The sequence below is a fragment of the Falco cherrug genome, chromosome 5, assembly GCF_023634085.1.
Source record: "Falco cherrug isolate bFalChe1 chromosome 5, bFalChe1.pri, whole genome shotgun sequence".
NCBI classification, from domain to species: domain Eukaryota; kingdom Metazoa; phylum Chordata; class Aves; order Falconiformes; family Falconidae; genus Falco; species Falco cherrug.
In genome coordinates this window covers 80,577,885-80,604,499 of record NC_073701.1, presented here as the reverse complement: position 1 = coordinate 80,604,499, position 26,615 = coordinate 80,577,885, and the positions used below count along the sequence as shown (strand labels likewise).

At 39.3% G+C, this 26,615-nt stretch overlaps 1 protein-coding gene across 1 annotated transcript in view; it reads left to right on the top strand.

Annotated features, from left to right (window-relative positions):
• The first annotated feature begins 7,964 nt into the window (after positions 1-7,964).
• Positions 7,965-26,615, top strand: part of ASZ1 (ankyrin repeat, SAM and basic leucine zipper domain containing 1) — a 41,979-nt gene continuing 23,328 nt past the window's right edge. The window contains exons 1-4 of the mRNA XM_055712477.1: positions 7,965-8,069; positions 9,684-9,780; positions 15,417-15,539; positions 18,533-18,644. Coding sequence (XP_055568452.1) covers positions 7,965-8,069; positions 9,684-9,780; positions 15,417-15,539; positions 18,533-18,644 — 437 coding nt within the window. The remainder of the gene's footprint in view (positions 8,070-9,683; positions 9,781-15,416; positions 15,540-18,532; positions 18,645-26,615) is intronic.

The window sequence follows — 26,615 nt, the reverse complement described above, 5'->3', positions numbered from 1 at the left end:
TGATGTAAACATAATTTTTTCTCCTTCAGATTGCCATACTATTCCTTCCATCACAATCTAGTGAACATTTTTTAAAATGTATTTTCAATATTGTAGTTTTTTTAGTCCTGGTTCTTTTTAAATATTCAGTGTGTAAAGGCCTCAGTTCAGTATAAACACAGACCAGTAAAACACAAAAATCCCATTCTTAATGTACTGATCTGACCTTACTTTAGCCAAAGCAAAGCCTAGAGATGCATGTTGTGTTTTTAATGTTATCTTGTACAGAAAAAGGTCTGTAAACATGACTTCTTTTTTGTTTCCAAAAGCCCTATCAAAACTGTTCTGCAGCAGTCTCATCACAAGAAATGAAGAGACTGAAAAGGGAATAAAAATAAACATGGAAAGGAAACGTGAGAAGTTGTTTACATGTTTTTATCTTTCTTCAAATTTTTAGTTACTGATGTAACAGAAGGCTCAAGGAAAAGGAGATGACTTGTTACACAATGGAGAAAATCTCAAAAGCTCTCCTGAATAGCCACTACTGCTAAGCTGCACAGGAATATGCCTTGTGTACCGACCTCCTCCTCCTGACATTGGGAACCTCCTCTGTCCTCAGCGTGGTAGAAATCAAATGTTACCTCTACTCTGAGTACAAAGACCAACTTCCTTTCCTTCCTCCTTTGGATAAGCCTATGTGGAAACTTCATAGGTACTGTATAATGAGCACAGCTTCCTTTCTAGCTGTGATGCTTTTAGCTCCCGGTAAAATTAATCAGGATCAACTAGAGAGGCAACAGACTCTCTCATGCAAGAGAAAGATTGAAATAGCATGCCTTGTCCTTCAGAGCTTGGATGGAAAGGATGGTTAAAAGCAGGAATAAACAGGGAAGCAGACCAGGTAAAAGCAAGGTGAAAGAGCAGTGTATTTGTATCTCTTCTGAAGCCTTTACACTTTATTTTACTATTTGGATATAGTGTTGAACTTTGAAAAACTCCAAATCTAGTAAGAACTAGAATATATACACTGAACACCGCAAAGATAAATGTAAAAAACCAATCACACTGAAATCCTTTATTGTGTATTTTTTTCCCCACAGGATTATGATACAGCCTTTAATTATATTTTCACCTGTACGTAAACCTGCCCATCCCACTCCAGGTAACAGAAACCAGGTATGTAGACAAAGTCAAACAAAAAACCAAACCAAACCCAACCAAACAATAAGATCACTAGGATCATTCATTCCTCAAGGACTTTTCTGAACTCAGAATCACAAATTAGATATCCTCACACCCAGCTGAAATTTCAGCTTCCCAGGAAAATAAGATTTAAAGCACACTGTCTTGTGTCTGCTCTTCTACATGATAACAATAGTAAGAATCCCATAAGTATCACTGCTGCAAGTTATTATCCATGATAGTTTGGATGATCTCGTTAAAGGAATGGGTATTTCTAGGAGGAACACAGGAAAGAACTGTATGGGACAGAGGCAAGTCTGTTCATTGCAGAGTCTTACGGTCAGGCAGTTGGGATTCCACAAGTTTAGTGCAAGATAAGTTTTGTAGGAAAGCGTTAGGAGAAAAAAAAATCTAAAGCAAACAGCTGTTTTGGCAGCTTATAAATCTGCATTAACAGAGAAGAAAACATATCTTCGATAACCTGAATATTTCCAGTATATAGGATGATTAAGACTCAGGGCATTTTTACAGTACCAAAGTGGGTAGGAACTGCTGAGGATTTTGCTGTACAAATTAGACAGGAGGTATGGCTTTTAATATACTAGTGCCTGGTGATAATTCTGAGATTTCATGCTCTGAAACTAATGGTTTAAACTAGGAAAAGGTTTTTGTAACAAGAGAACCATTACAGCTAAGGTAACAGCAACTTGAATGAAGGAGTTACATTACTGGTTAGAGACTTGGGGAGAAAAAGATGCAAATACATACACAGGATCTTATGTAACAACATGATTCAGTATGGGCACAGAGGAGACTGGACTATAGCCATTTAAATATTAGGGAATTACTAGAGGGAAGGAACCTTCTTCTCCAATATCAGTAGTCATTGCTTTAGCCAAACAGTCAGGGCATCCCCAGTGCATAACTGCTTCCACCTGGCCAATAAGGAAGTCTTACGGCTTCCTGTTATTGGGCCAGCTGTGACAGAGTACCTGGAAATGATCACAAAAGTCTCTTCCACAATTAGACACTTTTGGGAAAAAAGTTTGGACAGTATCATAAGAATGGAAGTATAAGATCACTGAAAAGAGTGCAACATCTTTGGACAGTTTTCCCACACAGCATGATCTTATGATCTAAATGTTGGTATTTGTAACAATTTTAGTTCATACCGCTGGGGATGTAGACGGTATCACAATTACCCTCAAAGAGAAGAGCTTAAAGCAGATTTAAAGGAGGTGTTGACTTTGCTGGAGGAGATGAATGAGGTAAAAGGAATCAGTAGCAACGTCCAGTTAGCACATCCCAGGAATTCAGTAAGGGGCTGAACAGTTCCTCTCAGAAGAGAGGCTGTGAAGTCTTAGGAGCTCTGAATTACTAGTATCACTTTGGAGAGCCATCATCACAGACCACAATGTAAAACACCACCCTGATTTAATAAACAAAAGCAAAACAAGTCCACAAAACGGTATATGTGTGGGAGCTGTCACAGTGCCCAGAGACTACTGATGAGCAGCCCCAGCAGCTGTAAAAATAAGAGATAATCATAGACTTAGTATCTCGTGGTAAACCTATGATAGCAAGGCAGTTCAGTATGCAAAAATGACAATTAGATTGCATGTTCTGCTAAGAAAAAGGAAAAAACCACCACTCACCTAACATGATAAAGCAAAAAAAAGCATTTGATTCAGTCCCTTTTCCAAGAAGTCGTATTCCTTTTGAATTGGTCAGAGCAAAATAAGAATGTGGTGACTAACAAAAATATATGTGAATATACTGAACTATCTGGATAACCTTCAATCTTGATAGAAGTGATAAGTGATATATCAGAATAAAAGGTAAATGGGGCAGAAATTTCAAAGCACCACTTGATCATAGAAACAGCCATTAGTATACTCAAACATTTGAGTTTCTAAGAGACAGCCGTTACCATTAGAAGTGGCTGCCTGAGGATCAGCAGAGAGTGAACACCCTGAAACAAGAAGGTACTCACCATTCAGCAATATGATAACAAAGTGGGAGTACTGCCAGTCAAGATTAAGGGGACGAAACTGTAGAACAGAGCCGAGATAGCAGAGGAATGAGGAATTTTTAACAGCAAGGATGCATCTAGTAATAGCAGGAATCATCAGCTATGGACTTGCTATACAGACCAAAGCTTCTAAGTTACATGGGAAGAAGCTAAAAATGTGCCTGACTGACACTAAAAAAAAACCCAGAAATGATCTTCAACATCCTAACTGCTGTTCTAGGTTTTTTATACATTACTATGATAACAGATATTTTCATGATGCTAGTACCTAGGAGGTCCTGAAAAGGATTCAGGTTTACACCATGTCCATAAATTCCCCACTAATTAGTTTATGTGGTCTCCTTTTGACGATAGTTTAAGGCTTCTACCAGAAAACAAATTTCACAAACAGAAAAACAGTTGGTATGCAATCTATACTCAAGCTTTTGGCAGCAGATTTAAAGTTTTACATCACGTACTATCAGAAAGATTTGGCAAAGTGAACAGGATGAACATAGCTGTAAAAAGTGAATTACCAGAAACAAACCAGCTGAAATTAAATGCTTTCCATCTATTCTAAGTCCATTAGAACAATGCCTGAAATAACTATGAATAACTCAACTTGCTGTAGCGCAGCAGCTTATAACAAAATTTCAGGATGGCAAAACTAAAGCTGGTTTAACACAAAGGGTGGTTTTACAGACCACAGAAAGGACACAGATCCCTTTAGTACTTTTTACAGGATAAATGCCTTACAGTCCAGAGTGAAAGTCTGTAATATTAGCCCTTCTTTATACTTGAAATACCTTTAAAATAAAAGATACTACAGGTATATACAGGTCAGCTGAAAATTCATCCAGGACAACCTAAAGTTTGTTTCCCATTTCTTTCATGAATGTGGCCCGTGAAATTGCAATCACCTGTGCTACTTTACAGGATATTTGGCAAATTATGCAAATTCCTGTATGATATTCTGCCTTTCACCATGGAACTGGCACAGCTGGTACTTCACCATCCCCCAGCTAAAAATTTACTGGGAATTTGCCAATTCAGTAGACCCAGAGCTACTAAATCTCTCTGGGAATGATAAACTCAGAATTATTAAGTCCCTTCTTTCTGGAGCACTTCTTGCTTGCACAAGGACTTCTTTCCTCCTCTGTATGAATAAATTAGGAGAACATGAAAGGAATGGATTCAAGACCTTTTATCACCTGTCCCACAGTTCAGTTGTTTTGTCAAAGTAATATCTAGCTAACATTAAGATAAAGAATCACTGAGTTTTCACTCAAAGTATTTTTGCCACAAATGAAAATTACATAAGAATAATACCGAAAGGGCATAGACTTATTCAGAGTAATAGCTGTGATAGAGAACTATGTAGAATTGCACTTAAAATGCTACTGCTGTTAAACCTCTAAAGTATTAGCTGCTGTGTTGTTAGTAGAACGTTACTGCAGTAGTTAAGATTTACATCATTCTCTTTAAACATTTACCAATTCTGATTCTCCTCCCAAGAGCATTACTTTCCTAACATCAAAGCCCTTACATATTTGCTGATTCAGCCTTCTGGTCTGAAACAGAGGAAACTGAACCAGTTAAAATACTCTGGAATTGTTTGAATAAAAGATTTTATCTTTGCATGTATCAGTCCCACATGAGACAAATCATAAGGTACAGATAAAAACAGAGAAGAAATTCAGACAACTAATGAAATCTATTTAATATCAGAAGTAATGAGAGAAGATTAAAATTCAACTGGTGAATAAAACAAGCCGAATGCAAGTATGGCTGGCAAAGAGGCTGACTGAAGACAGACAGAAAGTGTATTAAGGACGTTCTATTATTCAGAGCAAAAGTAGGTTCTTACAAGAACACTGTTATTTACTGCACCCAGTGATTGCTATCCTTACTATTCACTGTATTTTCAACAGGTATGTTTAGTACAGGCAGACATGCAAGTACACGGAACTAGACTACACACAGATTAGGTACTTATTTTAGAGTTGGCTTTTAGTGCTTGCTCTGATGCTCTTTGTGATAAAGGAAATTAACCCAAGATGTTTTCCCAGCTTGAGCCATCTTGTAATTGCCTCCTGGCACGTAAAATGAGTACTGCATAGCAATAAGGAAAAGATGTTGGGAACTGTTCATACCAGAGTAAGTAAAAACATACTGATATTTGGCAAATATGGATGATAGCCAGGACCTACCATACTGTCAACCAAAATGAAGAGTCTGCTTAGCTGAAAAATGTAGACAGACTTCAAGGTCACAAATGAACTAGAGCAAGAAGAATGTTGTGAAAAAGAAGAGGGAAAGTCCACACTAACAGTAACGTCTGATTTACAGTTCCAAGCAAACACACAAGGAGACATCATCTGCTACCAACTTCTGCATGATCAGCATGTTCACATTTGAAACAGCTACCAGGTACACGGGTTGCAAGGCTCTTCTGCACTATGAGTTTTTGCAGGTTGGGTTTTGTTGTTGGTTTTTTTTGTACTAGGGACTATCAGGCCTGCTACTGAAGGTTACTTTTTTAAAGAGAGGTGGCCTCTGAGCAAAGCAGCAGCATGCAGGTTCCATTTGAAGCATCTGTTGTGGGATTTTAAATTGTACATGAGATGGTGCAGAGAAAAGGGGGGGGAAAACAACACACCAACCAATCTCAAACCTTGAAACCTGAACCAGGACAAAGAAATCACAACTGTCAAATAAAAATAATTGGTAGCATATTTAAAGTAAGGAATCTATAGAGAGTACCACCATCAGTTAGAAACAACTCTCTTGCACTGCAGTGGGTCAACTGCAAAAAAGTCATGCTAAGTTGTCTTTAGAGTTCAGCAGCTACGGATATAAATTCTACCAGCAAGCCCACGTTCCATAACACAGCTGAGCCAAACAGAATACTAGGGAAGCTTGATCCCGGATACAGAAACTATAATGTTGAGGACTCGTAGACTCATATAGATACCAAGAACCTAGATGATAATGCCATAATTTCTACTTTTCCTCTGGAGGCAGAAAGTGATACTAGAAATCTTCAGGCTAGTGATCAGAAAACTAAAACCTCTTCAGAATAAAATTTACAATTTCATAAGAACTGACATGGCTATAAAATATTTTATTATTTCATCCAGTAAATTTTTTATCTTCATTACCAATCTAACTTAAACAGACCTTTAGTACATGCAGGTAAATCCAAAACAAGCACATAAAGCTAAACCTTTATATAAAAAGGTATGTATTACAGTTGACTCAAATGTAGCATCTTTTGTTCCAGGGAGGGTGTGTGACAGGAAAGGTTTTGCATTTCTATCAAGTTTCCAGAACTGGAAGTTTCTTTCATGGGAGTTCATCTAAAATGTTCAGCTAGCTCTATACCAGAGTTCCTCATTGTTATTAGCCTGACTTTCATAATACTTTTATGCAAACAGGTTTTCATATTTTACAGACAAGCAATTAAAACCCAGAAAAAACAGCTGTTAAAAATGCCAGGAGTACACAACTGAAATATGAGGATCATGTGGGTTTTTTCTAATACATGCAATTTTTATAGTACTTAATATGTTCTAAGCGCAGTTCTAGCTAACCTGCAAATTCCCAACATAGTAAAAGTTGCCTTACACAGGAAAAAATACAGTCATTGCAGCCACACTGCCCACAGCCCCGGCCACGGCATGCACCAGGCTGTTGTAGGAGGCGATGGAAGACATGGCCGCGGCTCTTGCGGGCTCCGCTGCCAAAAAGAAGAAAGAAAGAAAAAAGGAAAAGAGGAAGAAATACTTCACAAGCCACTTTCTAACAAAGATGAGTGAAATTTTTGTTTAAACGAATTTCCCAAAAATTCCATTTCTGTGCTGTCATGGGTGCAAGGACTACACTCATTATTCCATACAAGCACTTGCCTCTTCTCCAAGACCAGGCGTTTTCCCTTCTCTGCTCTCTTTCATTCAGTGGAAGACCAAATTAATTTCAGACTGGGACAAGGTCAGCGCTGAGCTGAAAAAGCAGTTTTGCCCGTGGATGAAATACAGAACATTGCTCCTCATCTGTTCTTCAAAGAGTTCCATGTGAACCTCGCGATGGATAAGACATTATTACCTGTCATTAGAAAGAAATCGAACTATAATTCTGAAATTAAAAGTAATGCCCATGTATACCCAGGTGGGAGAAAGCAGGGTGGAATTTTAGCTCATTATGCTAATGATGTTCAACCTTCCCCACATTAACTGTCACCACCACAGGCTTTGGCTAGGTAACAATGCATGTACATACACGTAAGTAATGTAACTGACTGCTATTAGGATAGGTGGCATTTTAAGAGTGTATTAACAACAACAGAAATTAAAGAGAGAAAACCTTCTCTTTTACCTTAGATTTACACGTATATACCAATCAGAGATCTAAAGAGACAACCTCACACGCAGCCCAGCCAGGTTTAACTAACACCTCACAAAACAGCTGAGCCGCTCGTAAGCTGTGTTACGTGCCCATATACTTATAACCATGGTTTTTTTGGTTTCTTTTACCTAGCACTGTAACGCACTGACCGGGCTACCACCTTTACCTCACAAACTACAGCTACCCAGCCCCGAAGCAGGCGCAGAGGAGTGTGTCCCTCACAGGGCTGCCGAGGAGCCGAGGACCCCACCGCCCGCCCGCTGACTCCCACAGGCGCGCACGCAGCACGCGGCGGGCCGTCCGCGCGCCGCCCAGCCCTCCTGCGCGGGAAAGCGGCGCGGGCGCCGCGGGCCACGTGACTGGCCGGCGCGGAGCGGAGCGGGGGGCCATGGCCGGCGTGCCCTGGGGGTCCCGCGTCGTGGCGGGCGGCGACGAGGACGGCGACAGCGACGAGGACGGCTGGGATATCGGCGTCGTGAGGCATGAGCCTGAGGTGGGGCTGAGCCTCTGCTCCCGGCTCCCGCGGGCTGGCGGCCGGGTGGCCTCAGGGTGGCGTAAGGCGAGGGAGGGCGGTGTTGGCCTGAAACCGCGGTGAGGGGCGCGGGGCTCGGCGGGCCTGGCTGGGGAGGGTGGCCTCGGGAGGGGCTGCGGCTGGTGCCTCCTCTGATGATTTCCTAGCAGGGTAATAGCGTTGTACCTTCAACCCAGGAGTAAATAAAACCTAAATTTTGAGGCTTTGTCTTATGTAAAATCTTAATGTTTATTCAAAACGCTTCTCTTCCCCCTTAATAACAGGCCCTAGTTCCTGTGTCAGTATGAGAATAAACTTGAGAGCAACTGGAGCCAATAAAACTGTTGTCTATCTTAAACTTCTGAGCGTTTTTTTGCAAATATGAAGGTTTAAGTGATTTTATCGCATCTAATGGGTGTGAGGCATATGGTTGTGTGAGGCAGAGGGAGATTCTACAAGGCTTTTTAGCCATCAGTTTGTTTCGTGCCTGGAATTGGAAGAAGGAAGTAACTGAATATTGACAATATTCATGCTAAAGGTTATGGTCAGTTTTTCAGGGGGTTTCATCTTTAACTTGGTTCCTATCCAAAGGTGCACATTATTTGGAAATCATTGGCTGAGTAGAACAAAAATAAGGCTAAATTATTATATTGGCAGTTTCTCACCTCTGGTTTTCTAGACAGTGAGCATTTACTAAAATCTTTACAAAAGGTGTTGGAAAGATAGACTACAGTGTGCTGGGGAAAATTGTGTAAGTCTGAGTTGTCATGTTATGATTTCAAAACTTAACATGAAATACAACTTCTCTTCCCATACCCGCTTCTGTCAACAAAGAAACTAGTGAATAGTCCTCCACTTAGCATTGTATGTAAGTGCTTTGTATGAAGTACTTGGGTATGTTTTGTATAATGTAAGGTAATGCCACCACCAATCTTCAGCTGCATTTGCAGCTTTAATAGAGAACAACCCTGTGATGCTTTTGAAAGGAACTTGATTCAGGGAACTGCCTGATGCATAAACTAGCCTTCTGGTCAGGGTATTTTTCAGCCAAATCATTTATGATGCAGCAACACAAACACTGCTGTCACACAGGAGTAGGAGAAAAGAGGAACGGTAACCCTTTCCAGCGATGGATTCATGCTGTACTAAGGCACACAGCTAGTCATTTGAGCTCCGATGCCCCAAAGTCTAACTTTTATGTCTGATACATTTTTTGATGCAACCTGTGAAATGTACAAAAAAGGTACAGAAATGTGTTGCTATGTTTTTCAAGTGCCAGAAGATGAAAAAGAATTTTAATTTAAATGAATTACCGTTAGGAAAAACTGAGAGCAGTGTAGGAAGATAGCAGATCTGTTGAGAAAGAAGTTATTTACGTTTTCAAAGAATGGAAACTTTCTGAAAAGTTAATTTTAAAACTTAGTTTTACAGTAGAGCCTAAGCAGGTGTATAGAAGAAGGAAAGTTTTACCTTGCTCCTCTCCCACCCCTCCTTTGCTTTGTCCTTACAGAGATCACTAGTGCTTCGATACTGAAACCAAGTTTTTACTGTGAAACATTTACTAGGTTTTGACTTAACTTTTCTTTGCTGATCTAGGAGTTGGATCAAATGTTGCAGGCGAACAAGAATGAAGCTTTAAAGAAGGCTGTGTTTTGTGGTGATGTGTCATTAATTGAAGAACTCTTAAACTCCGGTGAGGACAGTCATTTATGTAGTTGAATATTTTTAATTGAACTTGGCAAGAACTCTAAAGCTTCAGAGTTTCTAGTTTTAAAATAACGTGTCAAGTGCATGTAGGGATATGTGAATGTTTCCAATACATGATATAAGCTCTTACTTTAAAGATGGAATTACTTTTTCAGTGACTCAGCATGCAGTATTCCAGCAAATTCCTTCTAATTTATATTCCCTTTGTCAGTCAGGAGCCCTGAAAATTGAGAAAACTATAATGTGTGAACTATGAAATGTATGAAATAAACTTTGTTTTCAGATGCATCCTTAACCTGAAAATATCAATTACTGAATTTGAGGTGGTTTAAACTGAGAGTGAGAATTCAGTGGGTAGTCTTGCTTTGGTGTTGGAAGGTTGCTGGGGGAGGTAGGGAGGGGAGACTGGCTTTTTTTGTTTTAATGCCCCCCCCCCCCCCCCAGTTAAGAAATTGCTTTTTTTTTGTCACTCACAGCGCTGTTAGGTTTCTGGTATGTGCTCTGTGTAATACTGCTGTCCTGGCAACATCAGTTGGACAAAGATTTTGTGATTCTGAAAGGTCTAATAGGGTTTATGTGGCATTTCTCTCTAAAAAGTAGTTTGTCTTAACGCTAAAAGCTTTTCTTCCTGTTCTGTTACTCAGTATTTGTCTGTAATGTGTTTCTGTTACTCAGTGTTAGGAGGATTGGATCACTTATTGAAGCATCCACAGCAATCAAAAACCACATAGCTGAGTTGACCTGCCTAGTGATAATTGTCAGGAAGTTCTGCTTCGGCAAGCAAGCAGAATATGGTAGCCAAGAGCTTGTTCTCCAAGAAAAAACTGTTTTATGGCTGGACAAAATTAGTTTCCTAGTTAGCAGTGATTTTGTTATGAGTTTTTAAACAATTACATTACTTGCCCTTTTAGAATACTGTTTGTCACTACAGTGGGGGAATGGTTTTCTTTTTAAAATAAGTAAAAAATATTGCACAGGATGAAACATAGAGATGTAATACAGAGTAAAATGCATCTTCTCCCTTGCTTTGAGAAAATATGTTCTTATTTATAGGTAGAGTGTTTAGGGGTGTCTGTGCATCAGATTGCTTAATTTTTTTTGTAGCAGCCCTCCATTTTTAATTGCTTTATTGTAGTCATACTGCAGTATTTCACTTTCTGTGTTAATGCCTGGTACATACTGAGCAGTTCTGTGCTGTCGGAAGACAATGATAGATGTCTGTAAGAGCATAAGGTCAGGCCAAAGATTCCTGTAGTCTAGTGGCCTGTCTCCTGAAATGCACAAGGTATTATCACAAGAGAATCTATGATTTCCTGAAAATACTATTAACAGTAAATTTTGACCCATGCAGTGCTGTCCTGCAAAGCAGTAGAACACAGTGCCTCTCTAATAGGAGGCCTTTCTGAAGAAAGGTAACATTGTCCTTCAGAGCATGGGTGCTCAGTCAGATTAAATCTTTGCCTCCAAAGTTGCCTTTAGTGTATGTTCAGTAGAGCTTGTAGGAGGCTCGCTACCAGCACTCAACCAAACTCAGAGTTTGTGTTGGAGGTGGATTACCTAGCAACAGCTGGGGCCATTCTTGCAGACAGTGTGAGAGCCTGTCTTCTGGCTTGCTTAGCCATTGCCTTAAGAATCTTTGTACAGAGCTCCTTTAGGAAATGAACAAGTGCAATGTCTTCTCTTACCCCGACTATAAAATGGCAACATACTAAGAACAACTTGGTTCTTAGGGCGGCCCCCGACATAAGAAGGACATGGGCCTGTTGGAGCAAGTCCAGGAGCACCACAAAGATGACCAGAGGGCTATAGCACCTCTCCTGTGGGGCCAGGCTGAGACACCTGGGATTGTTCAGCCTATAGAAGAGGAGGCTTCAGGGAAACCTTAGAGCAGCCTTCCAGTACCTGACGGGGGCCTACAGGAAAGCTGGAGAGGGAGTTTTGACAAGGGCTTGTAGTGCTAGGACAAGGGGGAATGGCTTGAAACTGAAAGAGGGTAGATTTAGGTTAGATACAAGGAAGAAACTCTTCACTATGAGAGTGGTGAGGCACTGGCACAGGTTTCCCAGAGAAGTTGTGGATGCCCCGTCCTTGGAAGTGTTCAAGGCCAGGTTGGATGGGGCTTTGATCAGCCTGGTCTAGTGGAAGGTGTCCCTGCCCATGGCACGGGGGTTGGAGCTAGATGATCTTTAAAGTCCTTTTCAGCCCAAACCATTCTATGATTCTGTAAGCTTCTGAAGTATGTGTCACAAAAAGTAATGTAAGTAGTAGGGTCAAAGATGACGAGCATTTTGGTCTGCTTTGGGAGTGGAATATTTAACACCATATAATTAATATGTTCATTTTCCTCAGATGGAATTAAAAGTTAGGACCTCATGACAGTTTAGGCTGATCAAAGATGGAGCTAGTCAAATCCTCTTGCCAGTTTTCATTCAGCAGTCAGTTCCACTCCTGTCTTTGCATGAGTGCTGAAGCTCATCTGATCTTTTGTGAGCTGGTGCAGGGAATGAAAGTATCAATAAACTATAGGAGTGAGAGGGATGTGTGCACAAATAATTTTTCAACCAGTCTAGGAACTCTGAAGGCTGAGTCAGATGAGAACCATAGCTGGCCCAACAGTGGGAGACAGCAGCAGATCTGGTGTAAGTCAGTTTTAAGGTATTGTGGAACCACAGCACAAACTGCTGACAGACTTAAATCAATATGTCTATGAGAGAGAAGGCTTCTAGAATCGAGTGTTTTAGAACTTTTTCCTCAGCTAAATTGGGTGTGAATGTAAATGGATTATAATATGAAGAGCTGTTCTTAAACTATTCAAGACCTTATTTTTTTGGTATCAAGCATGGAATTTTTCACCATAGAAAGCTGTAGACAGAGGTTGGTTGTAGTTTTTTGGACATTACCTTGTTAGCCTTTTTGAAATTGAGGTTACATTTTCTGTGTAAAACCAGCCTCTATACCATAACTATCACTAGCCACAGTCAACAAAATATCTGAAAGCAATATGAGAGGAACTGTGGTAATCACAGAAAGAGCATAATTCTTCCTTTGCTGTTCTTTTGCTTCACCATTTATTTACATGCTTCATGTGATTTCTGCTGTAGAGTTCATCTGGGTCTGGAACGTATTTCTCCGCATTCCTAGTTAGAGGAGAATATTTATCTGTAACTCAGATTGTAAGAAAGCATTGTATCTGCTTTGCCTCCTAGACATAATTTGTGAGATTATGTGACTGAAAAGCTCCTCTGCTCATGCCCACAAAGGAGGTGGAGGAACCCAGGGCCCATCATGGAAGCAATCAGTCCATCACAGACACATCTGCACCAGCCCAGGGGAGCAGAGAAGCCCAAGGGGTGGCAGGAGCCCAAGTTATGGACTCAGAGGAAGGAACTCCCAGGGCCGTCATAGGGCCCTTGCATCTGGGTGGCAGTGACTGTAGAGACAGGAGTGAGTGAAAGGATATGTCAGCTACAGGAGCTGGGTCCAGGGGTCAGAGGCCTGGTCTGTCTGTGATGCCAGTAGCTGGAGGAGGTAGATCTGCCCCAGAGGGGAGCAGGATGGGACCATTGGTGCTGTTGGTGTTCATACGAGTGCACTGTCTGTCTTTGTGTGTGGTGTGTGTGTATGTGTGTGCCTGCTGTGAACACACGCACAGCACTGACACTGGTTGGACCTGGGGTTGTGGAGCTGCAGCAGCCTTGCCTCTCTCTGGCTATTGGATATGGCCTGATTTTTCACTAAAAAATTTTTTCAGGCCCTTCTTAAGGCCCTTTTTAAATGCTAAACTAACACAATTTACTTCAAGAGCAACTCATGTAATGAGGGAGTCTGAGTAGTAACCAAGGGGAGACGTTTCTGGTTCAGTCAGCAACTATAACCATGCAGCCAAGAAGCAACACAACCATTACAGTTTCAGCTGTCCTTTCTTTGTCTTCCTTTAGGACTCAAGCTGGTTTGCATTGTGACTTTCACACTGTGTAGTACTTCAAGGCAGTCACTACAAAGATGGCAGGAGACCACACAGAACAAACAAGCTGTAACACAGCTTAGACCATTGTACTTCCAGTATTTAGAGTTTATTAAGTCTCTATATGCCTGCCAAATAGATCTTTTGTCACTATTATTCAGATGCATAGTAAAATAAAAAGCTTCAAATGGGAGATCTAGTTACATGGACTGCTTTTCTTAAGAGGAGAAGGGACTTCTTAAGGCTGACGGAGTGCCAGCTTTCTGGTGTTCCTTTCTTGCTAGTGTTACTTCAGTGGACTATTGGATATCAAGACTTTCTAAGTTCTTGAAGTGACTCATCTACATGGAAGTTCAGATACGACTTCTAAGGGATGCTTGCTGGCTCCCCTTGTAGAACTTGGCTGTGGGCTTCAATGAAACAGTTTGTATACTGCAGACAAACTGGCATGCTGTGACAGTAAGGACTGCAGCTAGTATGTATGCATTACTAAGATTTGATCATGAATTCTGTGGCTTGCAGGTGTTAGAGGTGTTAGAACACTTCAACACCTGGCTTTCATTGAATGTTACCTCTGTTCTGATTGCTTCTACAGTTCCAGTGATCTTAAACAGTTGAAGAACCAGTCCAAGAGCAGTGACCTTTTACTCCCTTAGCCTGAATGACTGTAGGTTGCTACACTGACTTGAGCATGTCTTTGACAAACTACCAAGGCAGGGAAAGTAAATACAAATTTTGCATGAGAAGGTATGCATGTAGCTTGACTGTCACAAATTTCTTAGGACAGTTCTGATTTTTTTTCAGAGCTGTCTCTTGTAAAGAAGTATTTTTGATTATCCATAATCACCGTTGGACTAAGTTGGAACCAGCTGATGGAAACTGTTCTGGAGGAAGTAATATTTGAGGAAGAATTGAAGGAAAGATGATTCCTCTTATTGCAAAAATGTAGAGATTTTTATTTGAAAGTTGTTAGAACACTGTCTTGATCTGGTACTTGGTTCTTGGTGAATTTGGGGGAGGCTGTCTGACAAGCTTACTTCTAGCCGCAAAGGAAGACATGGCTATTACAAAGAGTAACAAACAGATCCGGTGGTTGTGACTGAATCTTGAATAATCTTCTATTTCTTCTTTCTGTCGAACTAATATTTTGTTAGTACTGTATGCAAAACTTGTATCTGTTAGTTAATGATATTGCAAGGCAGAGAATTAAAGGAAATGTGGAGCAGGAAAACCCTAGTCACTATGATCTTAATTGATTGACAAACAGTTTGCTGCCACAGCAGTCCACTTGGCTTGGCAGGAATCAAAATTTTTAATTTTGATTAAGAAAGCGATTACACGTAAGTGGAGAAAACAGAGATTCTGTGCACTTCCCTGAAACTTAAATTTGTTGGTTACATTTTCTTAAACATAGGCTTTCTGTGGTACTTAACTTCTTGGATTGAGAATTGAGCTTCCTTGCTGTCAGTTTTAGAAGTTTTCTGATGTTCTAGATAAAGTGTATTACAAAAATGGAAATGGTATAAAAAACTTTTCTCCCTAGGACTAAATGCAAACAGTGTGTAACCTTTGTAATGATACATATTGAGAGTAAGGTTTATAAAAAGCATGTTTATTGTGGTGCAGTTTTATGATTTCAGTGTCTTAAATTTTGACAGGTATAGGCGTAGAATCTAGCTTTCAGTTTGGATGGACTCCCCTGATGTGTGCTGCCAGTGTGGCTGACTTTGCAGTAGTGCGTCTTCTTCTGGACAGAGGTGCTAATGCATCTTTTGAAATAGGTAAGATGTAAATGAAAAATACTGGCCAGGAATGTTCAGTACCAGACATTGTCCTATCCTTATTCTCTTTTTACATATGTAGGGCGGAAAAAATCAAAGTTCACATTGGAACTGAGACCTAGAGTAGCTTTCACAGTTTTGAAGGAAAAGTAGGAGTTTTAAAGTAAAAATTGTGTTCTTGGAACTGATCTGGAATCAGTTGATGGGTTTTCTTGTTTTTCCTCAATCTGTCTCCCCACCCCCCACCCCAAGTACTCCCAGGCCCAACTACTTCCTTGTTCAGGAATTGTAGGATAAAGTTATATAGTTAAAACTTCCTTTATTACATGCTGTTATGAAGTACGCACATGCAGAAACCAGCTAGAATCCAAAACAACAGGTAGCTTCCAGTTCATGGGAAAGTAATGTAGACTTCTCCGAAACAAGAGAATTTTTCTGTTAAGTGAAAACTTTTTTTCAGTGTGTTGCTAGATCACCTTTTTCTGCAAGAGTTCAGTGGAGCTTCTAAGTAATACCAGTTCCTCTGTCAATTTTTATGGCTTAATAATAACTTTTTCCTACTTAAACTGTGGTTAACTTGCCAGTATTTGTAATAGTAGTAGACTGAAATGCTGATGGTACAAATCTGGCTCTGAAAATTTTCTTGAACTTCTTAGCAGCTGATCAGAGTATGAGATTGCAGTAGGTTGTCTACACCAAAAGCAATCATGCCCTTGAATAACTGGCCTTGTAGCCAACTTCAGAAAACTTCCATGTGGCTGCCTACAGCTGTGGCAGCCTGCGCCTCGGACCTGGTGCTTGTTTATAGCTGTAGAGAGCTATAAATGAGGCAGAAGCTGCCGTGGACAGCAGTTTCGGCTGACTGGTTAACCAACATGCATGGCTTTTTTTTTTTTTTTTTTTTTTTTTTTTTTTTTTTTCCAGTGTGCGATCCACTGTTTGCCCTAAGTGGCACCTTGGTTGGATCAGGTTTCTAGGCTTGTTTCTCTGTTAGTCTGTGTAGGGAAACAGTAGCTAGGGCATATGCACAGCAGAGTACTGTCCAGTCAGGAACGCCGGTGCAAGTCGTTGATTTATGTGAGACCACATATATTCAGTAAAACTGTGCCATCCTAAAGTGGTACTAAATGTCGCTAGTCCTGCTGCTTTTTTTTTACATCAGCAGGCAATCACATAAGTGATCCTATACTAATTATCCTGTAATCTTTGAATCCTAATAACAGCTATACTGTTAATCCCCTTTTGTAATGTTTCAGTCATTCTTCGTAAGTGGTTACTTAATTTAACCGTTTCTGGTAGTTGTGAAGAACAGGGAGCTGATGTAGCATTCACTATGGGATGAGATCGGTGCCACATCCTTGAGGAGTAAATTCACTGGCTCTTCTGGGTGTTTCAGCTAAGCTGAACATAAACTGATCTTCTTTGCAGTCTCTTACCAGTTTTTATCTGCAAGAGAAACCTGAGAATTTTAAGGTGTTTCTTCCTTCTTCTCTTGCTGACATGTGTGAGCTATAGTTAACACTAACAGAAATAAATTTCCCACTCTTTCTCGCTACCTGAAATACCAAATACAAATATAACTACAGGTTCTTCTTAAGTATCGTTCCCAAATTAATGGTGCTTATCACTACCTTTGTTCAAAGTCCTGCTATCTTTCTATTCATGTTACTGATAACCAGGTTAAACATTTTGAGTAAAAGTCTGTCGGTGTATCAGATAATTTACTGAAATGTTAATTGATTACTGTTAGGAGTTTAAGTGACTCTGAAACATAGTTTTTCATTTAACATACTGATTTATGTGTGTGTTAGAACTTCTACATGAGGTAGTTGAAAATGTGTATTTAAAACCCAGACAAACTTAAATGCAAAACTAAGGTCTTTGGTTGGAGGGGTGGGGGAGAAGAAGTGGTGAGAAATAAAGTGGGGCAGAGGGGGATAAAGTATATAACAAACTTCTTATGTTTAAATATAAAATCTGACCTCAGTTAGCAATAAAGGTGTTAATGTATACATGGTCTTAAAACTTCTAAAAGAAAGAAAGTATGTTGTAACACTTCATGGTATGGTCTGAAGTAGGTACAGCTAAAAGTATACTTGTTAAAACAGATGGTTAAAGGCATGTTTGAACTTGTGAACAAGTTTGTGCAATAAGCAAAACAGGCAGTTACTCAAATGGCAGTCTTCTAATAGACTCTAGGGCCAGCTAACTCACTGAGGTCCTTGAGGTGTGCTGCTTCCCATATCTCTCTAGGACAACCATGGGAAAGGAAATCTACCCTGTTCTGTGGGCAAACAGCAGTGGTTTACAGTTCTGATTTGTGAGCAAAGGTGGCATGTAACACCAGCTGGCCTCAAAGCTGGAGCAAATACACTGGTTCCTCCTTTATGGACTGTGCAGATGTTCTTTAAATCCACATCTAAAATTTCTAATCCTCCTCCTGCCACTGCTGCACCCTGGTAGTCTAGTTGAGCGAACTTAGTTTTTTTCCTGAAGCCCTATATAATAAAGCCTGTTACTTATACTGTCCTTTTTATGGGCCTCTTTCTCCCTAAAATTGATGCTGCTGTGTGCTTATAATACATTTCATGCACTTCTTTTATCCATTGCAGTTAACTTCCTGTAAGCTGTTTCTTCCCTTGACTGTGTTTTGGGGAGAGGTGGGGAGGAACAGGGAGTGAATCTACTGGTGTGGAACAAGATTTGAGAAATAAACATCTATAGATAAGCTTCTACTGGGTTTTTTGGGTACCTAAGAAGTGTCCTAAACTTCAGTAGGAATGGATGCTTTACTAGTGCCATTCACTCTCATCTTTTTGAGTGTCTTCAGTTCTCAGAAGGAAAACAGGTTTTTTACTCTTAAGATACTTAGAAAAGAGTATCAGAACACAATTAACAACTCTAGTAAATGTAAGGGCTTTTAAAGGAACTTCTGGATTAGCATGGTATTTACATTTACGTATGTAATTCTCTAACTGCAAGTTTCAAAACAGATAAGTACACGGTGCTGATGGCAGCATGTACTGCACATGCTTCAGAGGAAAACATCTTGAAGACTGTAGAACTGCTTCTATCAAGGAATGCTGACCCTAACCTTACTTGCAGGTACCAGAAAACCTCAAGTCTGTGAATACAGCATAAAATGTAATACTAATATATTGCAACATATCTATAGATGTAGCTGTTGTTGATTAAGATGATGTGCACTTCATTAGCTTTTTTGTAGCTTCGCTGCTGTCTGTATAAGGAGAGATTAGTGTCCAGATATTTATTTCTCCTACTGTAGTCATTCATCTGAGTAAGGCTGTGATCAGTTTTATCAAATTTTAAGTACGTTCCTCAGCTGACGATATAAATTTAAGATAAAAACTAATCGTAATACTTCAGTTGACTGCAGTATAAGGGGAAGAAATATGTCCTCTGCCTTTCCAAAATCATATTGCCTCTTCTCTAAAAGGATGTAAATTAAAGCAGTTATTCTTTATTTAAATTCATGTCCTCCTTTTTAGCTTTTTGTAGGTACTGCGTGCGAAAGGGATATAGCTAGCCTCCAATGGAAAAAGAAAACTTCTCTGTAAATAAAATACATATATTCCAGTGCAATCTCAAATAATCCAGATTAAAAGGAGATAAAATCTCCTTTTAAAAACAAGTAACAGCTTGTTTCATGAATTACCCTTTGTATCTCAGCAGTCTGAAGAAGAGCATTGTGAGATACCTGTAGTTGCCTAGTCTGATGCAGTGTTTCATTTTGCATAAAAAAGAAAGAAATTATGGCCTGACCCAGGATAAGATGTCTTCCCTCTGCTAGAAAAACAAGATATTTTTTTGTCCAATTGAAACTTTGTTTTTCAACTAACTGAAACTCATTTTTTACACCACAGCTCTTGTTATCGCATTACCTGAGATATGTGAACTGTCTAACCCTCTAAAAAGAACAGAATTGGAGGCCTGTTGGTTGTTATTAATAGAATTCAATTACTCTGGGGCCTGAACCTCACTGCGAGCATAGTACTGATACACAAGGAGGAAACATAGTTGTGCTGAAATGCTACTAATATCTAGTACCAAATTTAAATGCCATTCATTTATTTTTATCAGAAAGGTTAAAAATTGTTCATGAAAGAAGAGAAAGCTACAGACTCTGAAATAATTACACTTCTTGCTGTCAGATAGCTGGGTGGTGGGGTAAACATCCTGCTTTTAAAAATGGGAGAAGTTTTTGCATTATTAAACTTTGTCCTGGGTGTTTGAAAATGTAAGCCAGAGTACAAAGCTGCAGGTTTACAATTGGAAAAGCCTTTGGCTAAAATTTGAAGGGGGGGGTGGAATTTGGGTTCTGACACGAGAGATGGGAATTTTAAGGGCAAAACTTTATAAGCTTAGAGTATGTTATGCATAGTTGGTCTTTATATACAAATATTTGTTTGCTATCTTTGTTTCCTGAGACGTTGTGCTAACATATGAGTTATACTTCCATGCATCAGATATAGTGTCCAGTTGTGGTTTTTTCACTTTCACAATAGTAATCTTTCTCAAATGAAAGTATAAATTGACAATCAGAAATGTCATATTTGTACCAAACAAAAGTAGAAATTAGATGACAAGGTCTGGATTTTTCAAAAAACTTTGTGCTCCTTTATTCCTTTCCAGTATTTGACATTTGTGTATACCACTCCATCGTTAGATCTGAGCAGGCAGCAGCTGCTGCTTCTTGTGGGCTTCTTCCACTGTGCTCTGAAACAGGGGGATGAAATGCATCAAAGCATCTTCTGTGAAGATAAGGGAACAAAACACAGCCTCTATGTGGCACAGCAGTCCCATTTCACCCATTTCATCAGAGCAGGCAGGACGTTCTGTAGGAGAGCATCAGAACTGTCACTGAGTTGAGGTTATTGTGAGAGTACTTCCTGTGTTATCAGTTTACCGCAGGTGTTAAAAACAAGGTTCCCATTATTTGGCTGTCTCAGCTTTTAAGAACCAGAATGATGCTTCTCTTTTGTCCTCTGTCAACTGGAATGTGTGTGAATGCAGAGCAGAATACTTCACTTGCATGTAAGGTAGGGTTTACTATTTATCCTTTGCACTGTCAGGACAGCCAGTAGACTTTTTTTATTTCATGTCATCTGGAGATGATACACAGAAACTTGCAATGTTTTTGGTGTGATTCATGAAGCATGCATGGAGTGGGGGAGGACTAACGAGAAATAAACTCATTTTTGAAATGTAGTCTAAGAAAGAAGATGTGCTTAAGACTGGAGTAGGTAAGTGGTTTCTTTGCAATAGGATAGAGTACTGAGGAGAAAGTATTCAGTAGAGTAACTTCTGATATTTTTGCTAAATTACAATTGGGAACTGCATACTGATGGCTGTAAAAACAGTTTTGTTGATGAGAACGTGAAGTATGAAAGCATAAGTGCTAGCTGAAGAGTTTTGAAAGAGGAGTAAGGAGCAACGTCATGGCTAGGTGAAAAAAACAAGGCATTGTAAGACCTGCTCTGTATAGCCTTTGTAGAGCTACTGTAGCCTGAATGCTTCATTTAAGTGAATGCTACCTTGAAAAATTTGTTCTGCTTATCTTGCATCATTCACCTCCCTCTTGCTCCAAAATGTAAATTATATACTATATCCTTTTGTAAGGCCTGGAAATATTTAAGCAGTCTTTTTTTTTTTTTTAACATCTCTTAACCTGCAGTGCTTTCTTAAAGGTACACTGGTTTTATTAATGTTAAGCTATGATTTCTTTTTAGGGAGAAGGCATGGCCAACTGATAACCAAATTACTGCTGCTAAGGTTTGCATGTCATAGGTTGTTCAGTAAATATGGATTTTAGCAATGACATGCTCCAAGTTTTTGTTTACATAGAGTAAAAGAAACCTAATGGCTTTTCCAGTAAGCAGAGTATTTTGAGTTGATGTTTCATGCCAATAGCTCTTTGTTAGAAGAAGGTACAAATAGGTGAATGACTGAAACCTCCTTTATTTTGATATAAGCTCTTTGTCTCTTGTTCTGTATGGTATATATGGAGGTTTGATTTTGTTGTGTGTGGCTTTTTTTCTCTCACTTCTAAAATGTCTGGCAAAATTGAGTCCTGGTCAATGACCAAGCCTGTCTTCAGTGTTTCTGCTCTAAAATGATTATGAATCTTATGTATGTTTAAAGGAAAGTCTTCAGAAAGTCTTTTGATTTTCTTTTTTCTTTTTTTTTCAGGGTGAGTATTATAAGAACTAGACCTTTAACTGTCTTTTGTCATTGTACAGATTAAAAGTTGAGCTTGAAGCGTACTGTAATGTACATGAAGGCATATACATGAAAATACAATCACTGCTCAGGTCTGATACTAAGTTGACTATGTATATTCACTTATGCTTACATTCAGAGCAGTTTTGAGGAATATCAGAAATGGTTTCATGATGAAATTTTTGGTCTGTTTTGCCCTCTTGAGAAGACAATAATAGAGGGGGAAAATTTTCATCGCAGTATTGCCCAGTTCTCTCTTCAGGTTGCATACTCAGAATAAAGCAATTGTGTAACACCTCAATTTTAGCAAGATATTTATTGCTGCTGATAAGATAGTAGGTCTGTACTGCCACATAATAATTTCAGAGACCTTGACATCATTGTGTGATAGTTAACCATGCCAAATTACAAACAGTACATTTCAGTAATGGTAAATAGCCCAGGAAAAGTTAAAGCGCTACAGTGCATTTTATGACTGGGCCAAGAAAATGAAAGAATTTAATGCTACTTGAGTCAAGATCTTTGATCCACCTCAGAGCAAAAAAAATACCTTGTGATGTTATGCTCTATTATATTTCATGCCTTTCAGAGCGTTTTTTATTCTAGCACCATGAACTCAGGACAGAAAGACTTACTTTATCATGTTGGTCAAACATCAGTACAGAGGGACTAAATATAAAAAATTACATGCAAAATTACATTTACCAAAGCACTGTATTCATCTGGGCTATGTCCATAAATCTCTTCTCTCCTCTTATCTGAGTTAAGGAGAAGTCAAAAGCATGGTAAATACATGAGTTCTGTGAGTTTGGAAGAGTGGCTTTTGAATGTAGGTGTTGAGTCTTGTTCATCAGATCTTTTGGTAGGAGGAAGGAGTCCAGATACTGAAGTTGATGATTGTACTTTTCCCAGTTAGTAGTGACCATACGGTGGTACTGACAGGCTCACAACTGTTAATCACAGTTTCTGGGCAGAGGTATAAAATACTAGGGGACAGTAACCACATTAGGTGCTATTTTTAACGGAGGCATTCTGACAGTGTCTTGTGGTGTCTTGGAATGTCACCTGAGCAGCGGTTGCGTAAAACAGAAACAAAACCTGCACTGAAATCTGTTAGCATTATATCAGCAACATTCTATCCCAAGTATATTAAAGTTCCTATCATTGCCACTAGTTTACCCTGATTATGGGTTATTTGAACGGGATTGGCATTACATGACAGGGAATTGCCCTTTCATTAGAAAGGTGGAGTAGATTTCACATGTATGTGCTGAATTTCTGGACTGCAGACTTTACCCCCACTTTGAAAGTAAAGTTGAGAACGGTCTGAGAAGTTTCTGATTATGGGAATAACTTTTCTTTTTTCTACTTTACGTCCAAGTGTGCGTGTTTTTAGCTAAGCCAACTTGCTTGTAAAAATGTGGTGGAGTGAGGATGTAGGAGGACAGTGTAGGATAATTGGGAATGTCATAGCATAGAGTACTGCCATCCCTATTGTTAATTTTTATGTTAATCCCTTTTATAATCGTATTCTTTGTATTTTTCTAGTCATATGAAGATGGCTTTGTAGCTGTCTACCTTCCCACCTCTGCGTGCTGTACAACTTACATAGATGCTGGTTTTTAATTTTAAAACAATCATGCAAACAGAGTTCAGAAGCAGGAAGGTACAAGAACTGGCAATAAAGCCTAAAACTAGGGAACCTGAAACAAAGATGTCAGCTTTTCCAGCTCAGCCTTCTTACTAGAGCTGTATGTTCCATTCTCCTAAAAAGTTCTGCTTCAGAAGGTTGAGGACTCTCCTACTTGCTCCAGCAGATAATGCCTGGAAAAAGCATCTTGCAGCTCACAGTACACTAAAGTATGTTCTTCCACTACTACTTGATGTATAGTGTTTCCCACTTCACCACTTAAAACCCCAATAAACCATAAAATGGGCAAGTAGCTTTCATTGTCTTGCTGTGGACACACTATTACCGCTTCATTTCTCAGTTTCAGGCTTTTGATGTACAGCACTGGAGTGGTGAAACTGGCTCCAAAAGCTTCCAAAGAGACTTCCTGATTATCTGAAGAAGTGTTCAGTTTGAGGATCAATAAACTGAAATATTAGTGTCTTGTAGCATCCTTTCCTTGCTTTGGGGTCTCAGTAAAAGATTGAGACTAAACCATAAGGTTAAAATGTTTTCTACCTACTGTATTTTTTATATTAGTAATACACTGGTGTAGTTAATAAACATACATCCAGTCATGAGACTTCACATACATCTTGTATTTCTCAAGATCACCAACCCGAAATACTGAGTTTTCTATAGATATCTCCCCAGTGGACAGAAACCTGGGTCTAGATGGAAGATGTCATCTCTTCCTCTCCTCCTTCTTCAGGAATTTTCCAGGAAGATGAACTTTTGCTTGAGAGCATGATCCCAAACATAAGAATGTGTGTTTGTCAAGTGTGGTGAATCCTGCACTGCAGATTCAGCTTAGTGATAACAGACAGGTACTTGGGACATTTTTGGTGACATAGCTAGGTATCGCTGTTATCACCTGGTTTTATCATGGCTTGTGGTTATCCAGGGTAGGAGGCTCCAAATTATGGCTTTTAGGACTGTTCCACTCATCTTGCTCACTTGTGGTTATGTTTTGCCCGTTTTTTTTGACAGAATGAAGATGAAGTGAGCCTGTAAGAACCTCTGGTTGTACCTTTGTGTGGATGTCACATACAAAGTTTTGGATCACCCTAAAAACTGAAAAACCTTTTGGTTTTGTCTTTTTCTCCAGCCTTAACATAAAAGCTGGGAGACCTAAAGATAAAAACAAACAAAACCCCCCACTTCATTTGTGTGAGACCAGCGAATTCCTTGCTTTATATTTAGGTGCTGGCAGGAGACATAGTTGGAACAGACATCATGCTTAATTAATAAATTATTTATATGACTTTTAAGATTTATTTTTCTTTTACTTACTGATTGTGACTTGAGTATCATGTTCAATATGGGAAATGTCATGTGGCAAACTGTGCCATGCAAAAGGACTTCACAGGTTCTTGGACAAGAAGGTCATCTGCAAGCCAGATGGCTGAAATGTGGATGTCTGCATGGTTCGTCAAAATGACAAAAGGATTCTTCAGATCTTTTATCTGGATGGTTATCACTACAGCTTCTGTGTACATTTTTAGATTGCAGTAAGATGAACCAATACATTTAATTTGTCTTCAACTTTAGCAAGGAACAGTGGATTTTGCATCTTTTGTATTTGTAGAAAACAAGATTTGTTTTCCCTAATGCTCTGGTCTCCCTCCTGTGGACATAGATGTAAATGAACCTTGCTTTCTGAAGTGGTGCAGCATATGTCCAAGACATTAAATGGTACACCCTCATATACAGTGGTATGTAAATGCAGTTGCAGATTTATGCAGCTGCATGTATGTTTCTGTCCTGAAACAGCTTGTAGCCTTTGAAAAAAACATTAAAACGGAGTGCTGGAACTTTTGCATATTTATGTTAGTGGATCTTTCATATGTCATGTTTATTGGGTTTTACTTTAAAATGGAGGAACTTTTTCAGTGGCTTTAAATGTCATGGAGGAGTTGCTTTGATTTCAGATACCATGTCTGCAGTACTGTACAGCTGTAACCGCTACATGATGTTTCTTGGAGAAGAATCTTCTGTAGCCAGTGAACTTTGTTCAGTATTTTTCCTTTGAAAAAGCAGGAGGTGCTAGTAGTGTGCAAGTTCAAAAAAAAAAAAAAGTTGAAAGCAGAAGGAACAAAAATGAAAACAGGCATGAACGGACTGTTTCTGCAGTCAGATGTAAATACTTCAAAGGTGATAGCATGCAAAGTGTCAAAAGCTACTGAATAGAAATATGCGCCGGAATGAGTGTTCACATTAGGCAAGCAAATTTGATTTCTGTTGCTCCAGTTTATTAGGTTGTAATCAACTTTGGTTCATTCCTTAAAATACAGAGATCTATAGATCTCTGTATATGTAGATAGATAGATAGATAGATACCTATATTGCTATCTTACCAGTTAAGTTACAGGGGCAGGTTGTGGAGTCTTTTTCTCTGTTTTTATGGTAATCTTCATAAGATCACAGGGTAATTCAGGTCAGAAGGGACTTCAGGAGGTCTCTAGTCCAACTTCTTCCGTAAAGCCACCTCTGCGATGACATTGGGCTAGGTTGCCATCTGATCTCGAAACCTACCAAAGGTGGAGACTACAGAACTTCTCTGAGCGACCAGTTTCACTGACTGACATATTAAAAATGCCTCCTTAAATTCAATCAGAACTTCTGCTTTTGCAGTATTGATGGACTGAATTAGTTATAGACTGATGCAAGTCTCTTCAATTCATGAGCAAGTTCCTTTCTCTTATTGACTGTATGTCTCGAAGGCCTGATTACCTTTCATTTTGTTTATCTCCAAGTAATTTACTGGTGGTTTTTTTCCCCCCATCATAAGGCTCTTTCCAGTTTGTAATAGACTGGATTTTTTCCAGTGACCTTTTACCTGTGTTTGCATAAGACAAAATATTGTCCTTTTGTGAATAAGCAATAACAAGGAAAGGCGGGCGAAGTCTTAGAGCAATACTTAGGAAGGAGGCAGAAGTCTGTATTTTGAGACACATACTCTGGTATACATATGCTTTTGGGGGTCCCTCTAGTGCTCGATACTGAACTTACTATTAAGAAACAACACTGGAAAGAACAATCCTCCCTTCAAGTGTATACTAACAAGATAGAATAATCTTCTGACAGCGGATTTTTGACACAGAACTTTACATTAAAAGCAATACATGATAGTTTTTCAGGAAAAAATACTGCATTTTAAGAGACAA